The sequence below is a fragment of the Littorina saxatilis genome, linkage group LG5 (assembly GCF_037325665.1).
Source record: "Littorina saxatilis isolate snail1 linkage group LG5, US_GU_Lsax_2.0, whole genome shotgun sequence".
NCBI classification, from domain to species: Eukaryota; Metazoa; Mollusca; class Gastropoda; order Littorinimorpha; family Littorinidae; genus Littorina; species Littorina saxatilis.
Window position 1 is genome coordinate 12,007,158 of NC_090249.1, and position 7,500 is coordinate 12,014,657.

Sequence of the window (7,500 nt, forward strand, 5' to 3'; positions counted from 1 at the left end):
TGCTGACGTTAAAACAAAAACCAGAATAACAAAAGCAAAACAAAACAAGTCGCGTGAAGCTATATCAAAAATATTCAGTCAAGCTGTCGGCATCAAAGTAGCAAATTAACACCAGAAAACAGTCATCGCCGAGACTATATTAAAGATAGTCTCGACTAACCACACCCAAAGACCGAGACGGGTCACGCTCGTCTACGCGTAGCATGCAAACGCAGGACTTACTTAACTTAACTAACCATTCTTGTTTCTCTATTTATGTGCGTGCTTAAGTATTTATTGTTTGTGTGTTTGTTTTTTACACACACACACACACACACACACACACACACACACACACACACACACACACACACATACACACACACACACACACACACACACACACACACACACACATATATATATATATATATATATACACACACACACACACACACATATATATATATATATACACACACACACACACACACACACACACACACTCACACACACACACGCAAACTCCAGCATACCCCTGGGTTTTTTTTTAGAGCGCTGTCTCATACTTGTTTGTTTTTTGTGGTCAGCCCCGCAGCAGGAGCCTGAGGACGGTTAGTAGTACGGTACGATGGCATTTGCGGACAGGAGGTGCAAGACCGCGTCTCCAAACCCCTCCACCACCACCACCACCCCGGGCCTGAGCCGCCAGGACAGTCGGGAGGGACGTCAGGACAATGATGACACTTCCACATGGGACTACATGGCGCAGACGTCCGCCTTCCATGGGGTGGGCAAGATCAGGTCGGCTCCCAATCGATGTCTTAAGGTCAGTGCTCTGAGATCATTACATTAAGTCAAGTTTTGACTAAATGTTTTAACATCGAGGGGGAATCGAAACGAGGGTCGTGGTGTATGTGTGTGTGTGCGCGTGTGCGTGCGTGTGTGCGTGCGTGTAGAGCGATTCAGACCAAACTACTGGACCGATCTTTATGAAATTTGACATGAGAGTTCCTGGGTATGATATCCCCGAACGTTTTTTTCTTTTTTTTGGATAAATGTCTTTTATGACGTCATATCGGGCGTTTCGTGAAAGTTGAGGCGGCACTGTCACGCTCTCATTTTTCAACCAAATTGGTTTAAATTTTGGTCAAGTAGTCTTCGACAAAGCCCGGACTTCGGTATTGCATTTCAGCTTGGTGGCTTAAAAATTAATTAATGACTTTGGTCATTAAAAATCTGAAAATTGTAAAAAAAAAAAAAAAATTCTAAAACGATCCAAATTTACGTTCAGCTTATTCTCCATCATTTGCTGATTCCAAAAACATATAAATATGCTATATTTGGATTAAAAACAAGCTCTGAAAATTAAATATATAAAAATTATTATCAAAATTAAATTTTTGAAATCAATTTAAAAACACTTTCTAACCTCCTTCTACAAAGTGGCTGAGGGGCTGGTGCCGGCAATCCCGCCTGACAAGTTCCTGACCCCCCAAAAACCAGGACGCCTCATTCGTCCACGTCAATCTTCCAGAGACTTTAGCCCCTCGAATCCACTAGACAACTACATCAGGAACAATAGCAGATGCTTCACTGTGCCACGCTGTAACACTGAGCAATACAGACATTCGTTTTTTCCAAAGACTGTAGTGGCCTGGAACCAATTAGATGAAGAAACTGTAACCTCGGCATCGACCGAGAGCTTCAAGTCGGCGCTGGCAGTAGCCAGACGACGATAAAGAACTAGCTGCGCACCCCCCACTCCGCTGCAACAATGCCAGACATCTGGATGACTTGTTTTACAAGTGCAGCGTAACAGACAGATACAGATACAGATACTTTCATCTTATTCTTTGTCGGTTCCTGATTCCAAAAACATATAGATATGATATGTTTGGATTAAAAACACGCTCAGAAAGTTAAACCGAAGAGAGGTACAGAAAAGCGTGCTATCCTTCTCAGCGCAAGTACTACCCCGCTCTTCCTGTCAATTTCACTGCCTTTGCCGTGCGCGGTGGACTGACGATGCTACGAGTATACGGTCTTGCTGCGTTGCATTGCGTTCAGTTTCATTCTGTGAGTTCGACAGCTACTTGACTAAATGTTGTATTTTCGCCTTACGCGACTTGTTTTTCTTGTCCGTAAATCCAAGCCAAGTGGCATGCATGTCGCATAACAACGAATGGCTTCAATGATTTAAGATTCCGCGTGTAGTTGACAGCATACATGTATTAAAACAGAGCTCTGAAAGTGAGAAGGAAATGCTTTTAGGAAATTACTGAAGACGTCATCAAAGAAATGTTGTTGTTTCTTAAGGGAAAAGGGAGGTAGGGAAATTAATTGAAAGAAAACACGAAATACAACACAAGAGGATTGAAACTTCATTTAAGCAGGTTTAATGAAACAGATAAGATGATTCAGGTACATGTTCCCCAGCACATCAGTTGTGAACTATAACACAAAAGAAATTGTACTTTTTGTGTACTTTGAAGCAAAATAACACTGAAAATCCTAAAAAAAATTACTGTAAAAACAAACTCACCAAACCAAGTATTTTTGCAACATAATTCGTGACAGTGACATAAAGGAGTTGTTTCACTATTCTCAAAGAGAACATTTCTCAATTTACTCATTATAATAACGGGGAATGGGGGGGGGGGGGTGATCAAATGTCAATTGGCTGAGCATGGTAATGGAGGAAAATGGTGACGATTTTGTCAATTCATTACACATGACAACTGAAGAAGTGGCAATTATTTGTTCATTCACTGGCTGTGATACAACAAAAGATACTTGATATTCTGTCCATTCACTGCTTGTGATAATCAAAACATGATCGTGGGTGCCATAAAGGAATAAAATATATCAATTCAATATCTTTGAAGCCAAATAATACCGAACAAAACGTAGAGGCAGGAAATAGAGTTCTCCCATTCCTAGGAAAGCCAGGAAGAAATGATATGTCTCTTCATTGCGAACGACAACGGATAAAACGATGATGAAGCAGCAAGATAAGAGATGAAACTGTCATATGTCCTATCACTGGGTGTGGTACTGGATGAAACAGCGATCGTGAACGCCGACTTTGCACTTTACACACCGGTGTTTGGTTTTCATGCCGCAGTGGATGCACTTCAGCTGTGTGGCCCAAGGTTGCACAAGATGATCCAGGCGGTCAAACCGTATCTGGTCTGGAACCCTGTGATGAAGTGGAGAGAATCCGCGTGGGCGTCCTGGATGTGCGTGACGAGGACCACGAGCAAGGTATGCTTGAGCAATGGATCGACGGAAGGCCAGAAGGTCCATGGGATCATCAGCAGCTTTAGGGGTAGCTCTATAGAGATGCCATGCCTGCTGAACACAAAGATCGATGCAATAAGCCACCAGGGGCCACGTCCACTTCTTTGACCTGATCTGTGTGCGGTACTTGGAGATGTTCTGATCGCATCTGTCCACGCCGCCCATGGTGTTATTATAGTGCTTGATGAGGGATGGTTGCCCAATCTGCACTGCCTTTTTCTGCGCTCTTGACCATCTGGTGGCCATTTTCATAGGGTAGACGCCAACTTCTTCTGACTGAAGAACGAACTCCTTGCTGTACGATGGTTGCAACGGACCCAGCAAGTAGTTGGTTTCTGTTCAGATTTGACACCACTCCCCCATCATCCTCATCACCGCTGTCCTCATCCGTGTCCTCACCAACAGCAGGGGGCTCAATGTAGACTGTAGCTTCTTCAAAAGTCCCTAGGTCTTCCAGAATGCTTACTACTTGGTTCACATTGAATGTTCTGCAAGAAACACCAATCATACTTCAAATAACCAAAAACGGAAAACCCCTACCCTCTCGGGACCACGATCCCATATATGGGATCGCAGTTTATGAATACATTGCAAGCATGCTGACAGACTCAGAGACAAAACTTTGAAGACACATTTCGGATAATGATGTAAACAACAACTTTTATTCTTAATACCTTTACAAAAATGTTATTAGACATGGCAATATTTGCTTACCTTCGTGACGTTGTCATCTTTGCTTTCAAAACGGCGCGTGGCGATATCAAATGACAGCTGGTGACTTCAAAACAAGGGAGATTACCGACGTATCACATTTCAATGTTAGAGGTTGTGTCCCTTGATAATCTCTAACACAGATATGAAATTAATCTCCAACCAAACTTCTTCTATGTGCAATTGTTTCACCGATCCCATATATGGGATCGTGGTCCCTAACGGGTTAACTTTCTGAGCGTGTTTTTAATCCAAACATATATCTATATATTTTTGGATTCAGGAACCGACAAGGAATAAGATGAAAGTGTTTTTAAATTGATTTCGACAATTTAATTTTGATAATAATTTTTATATATTTAATTTTCAGAGCTTGTTTTTAATCCAAATATAACATATTTATATGTTTTTGGAATCAGAAAATGATAGAAAATACGATAAACGTAAATTTATATCGTTTTATACATTTTTTTTTTTTTTTACAATTTTCAGATTTTTAATGACCAAAGTCATTAATTAATTTTTAAGCCACCAAGCTGAAATGCAATACCGAAGTCCGGGCTTTGTCGAAGATTACTTGACCAAAATTTCAACCAATTTGGTTGAAAAATGAGGGCGTGACAGTGCCGCCTCAACTTTCACGAAAAGCCGGATATGACGTCATCAAAGACATTTATCAAAAAAATGAAAAAAAACGTTCGGGGATATCAATCCCAGGAACTCTCATGTAAAATTTCATAAAGATCGGTCCAGTAGTTTGGTCTGAATCGCTCTACACACACACACAGACAGACAGACAGACAGACAGACACACAGACACACACACATACACCACGACCCTCGTCTCGATTCCCCCCTCTACGTTAAAATATTTAGTCAAAACTTGACTAAATATAAAAAGCAGCTTTTGTATAATAAATGTTCATTTATGTATAAAGTCGTCTATAAGGACGCCCCAACATATCTTATTCAACTCTTTAAATCATCTTCGTCATATTATTCAAACACTCGAAATAACCTTGCCTTGTCAAGGCCCCGCATCGATTTGTTTAAAACTAGTTTTTCTTATTCTGGTGCGTTCCTTTGGAATTCACTACCTGTAAATATTAGGTCATGTCTGTCATTATCTTCTTTTAAAAGACAGCTCTGAAAGCACCTCTCTAACGACTAAGTCGGTGTACAATTTGTGCGAGTGTGTGTGAGGATGTGTGAAAGAGAAAGTGTATAGTATGCTCCCATTAACAGGCACACTTTTGAATTTATTTTTTTATTTTGTTATACTTTTCCCTACATAATTTTATTTTATTTGATTTTTTTTTAATTCTTCATATTTGTTCTTTGTTTCATGTGTGTATTATAGTAGGGACGAGCTGTAAGAAAGGACCATATAGACCTAATGCTATCATCCCTCAGTAATAAAGTTTTCGAGTTCGAGTTCGAGTTCTCTCTCTCTCTCTCTTTCTCTCTCTCTCTCTTTCCTTTCTCCCCCCTTCTCTCTCTGTCTTTTTCTATCTTTCTATCTATCGATTTCTCAATCTCTCTATATGTCTGTCTGTCTGTCTGTCTGTCTGTGTGTCTGTCTGTCTGTCTGTCTGTCTGTCTGTCTGTATGTCTGTCTGAATGTCTTTTTGTCTGTCTGTCTGTCAATCTTGATATATTTGTTTGTCTGTACGTTTGTTTTTCTATCTAGCTGTCTATCAATTTATCTATAGTATGGTTATTAGTGTATGCGTATGTTATAGTTATGTGAGGCGTTCTATTTTTCATCATGTGATTAAATTTCATGTGCTTCCGTATTCTTGCCTTTCATTGGCATCGACAACAAATTTCTCCTTAGTCTGACATTGTGTTTCTTTCGTTATCAAATGTTCTAGTTTACATTGTTGGCAATGTTTGACCTATTCACCCTCTCTCCTTAAAAAAATCAATAATTCAGAGAAAAAAATACGGAACAACGCGAAGAAAATAATCTTCGTCTTCTATTTTGAGTGTGTAATTTTCTTTTCTCGTGACTGGCTTGAATTGGTGGCTTGTGTCCGTGGCAATGTGCATCTTTCTTGACCTTAATGAGAATGATCTGATCAGAACAGACGGGGTTGCTTCCCTTGAGAAATGTGGGGTGGTACAGAGTTCAACAATGAAATCCACAAGCACGTGATACTTTCTGGGGAAAGAACAATGTCATTGTTTGTCAAGTTGTCGTGGTGCCTTTTTCTATTACAATGGTTACAAGGATTCTGAAACAGGGTACCTTTCAAAATGAAGAATCAAAAATTAGAATGGTCAGTTAATGGAACTTTTAACTGACCAGACACAAAATTCAACAGAACCTTTTTTGTCTCTCGTCATCTCGAGGCCGAACAACACATGCTCGGATAATCTGTTTTCTTTATTTTTCTCATAGTTATGTGTATGTCTTTTCACCGCAAAGAGCAATATAGGTCGACGTACTCGTGAATGTTTCTTTTTATCAAAACTTAATAGTTCCATAAACTATTCTATCTTCTTGGGTTTTTTTATTCTGTATGTGACAGGGGAGGCTACCGCTCCTTTCACAGCAGACTCTGCACCCGAGTTGTTGGCCTTTAAAAGTCAACACCAGTGGATTGTAGAGTTCTGTTTGTGATGGGGTCTGGTGGTTTCCGATTGTCTGTATGTTCATGGAAACCTTCGGGTTTGCATAACAGTTTTTATAGGGCAAAGAAATTAGCCCTAACATTTTCAATCCTGTTTGATTGCACTTCGCTTCCCGAGGTGATCGTAGTGTTTCGGCACACGGTTACATGTATTTCACCAGAACCCCAAGCAGCTACCATCGACCGTCACAGTAGACGTACAAGTTACATACAAAGAAAAGAAAATAATAATGATGAAGCTTGTCTTTTTTCTGTCACTTTCCTTCTCACGTCAAGTTTCCTGTGTTGTCTACTAATCTCGTGTAAAAATAATAATTTGAATTTCACTCTGAATCTTTGATCTTAATTGAGAACTCTCTGATCGGAGCCGACGGAGCTGCTTCTCTTGAGAAGTCTAGGATGGCGCAGAGTAGAACTGCGAACATGCACATGACGTTTTTGCCCTTTCTGTATTTTTTCATTGCTGGAAAATTCAGGTCACATCTTCCTAGATGAAAGCTGGCAGCAAGAAAATTGCACTACCTCATCTATATTTCATCCATATGTTATGAAAAGGCCTCCGACTGTCTGTCCTACGCATTTTGATAGCTTATTTATCGTACAATCGTGAGAGACACTACCAATCTCATAATAAAACCATACACTCACACGTTGGTATATCATGTAAATGAGGTCGTGTCAAACTAGTCTCACAGGGACCTAATTTTCCACTTCTTATGATGATAAGGTCACCGATAAACACGTCATTCTTGGAACACTTTTGCGCCAGCTGTTTCCCCTGGAAGAATTTTAAGAACATACACGTCACGCTATATTTTCTAGAGTAACGTTGTTGCTTGTGTTGCGTGTGGGGTGTTTTTTCTCTCGTTTT

General features: G+C 40.2%; 1 protein-coding gene and 1 long non-coding RNA gene across 2 annotated transcripts in view; one reads left to right on the plus strand and one right to left on the minus strand.

Annotated features, from left to right (window-relative positions):
- Positions 1 to 575: 575 nt before the first annotated feature.
- LOC138965998 (acid-sensing ion channel 5-like) overlaps positions 576 to 7,500 on the plus strand; it is a 24,171-nt gene continuing 17,246 nt past the window's right edge. Inside the window, exon 1 of the mRNA XM_070338083.1 lies at positions 576 to 808. Within this exon, the coding sequence (XP_070194184.1) occupies positions 611 to 808 (198 nt within the window). The 5' untranslated portion in view covers positions 576 to 610. The remainder of the gene's footprint in view (positions 809 to 7,500) is intronic.
- LOC138966307 (uncharacterized) lies at positions 2,363 to 4,202 on the minus strand. The gene is made up of 2 exons (XR_011455664.1): positions 3,997 to 4,202; positions 2,363 to 3,770 (listed from the first exon to the last, which is right to left on the minus strand). It is a non-coding gene; the product is annotated as an uncharacterized lncRNA (long non-coding RNA).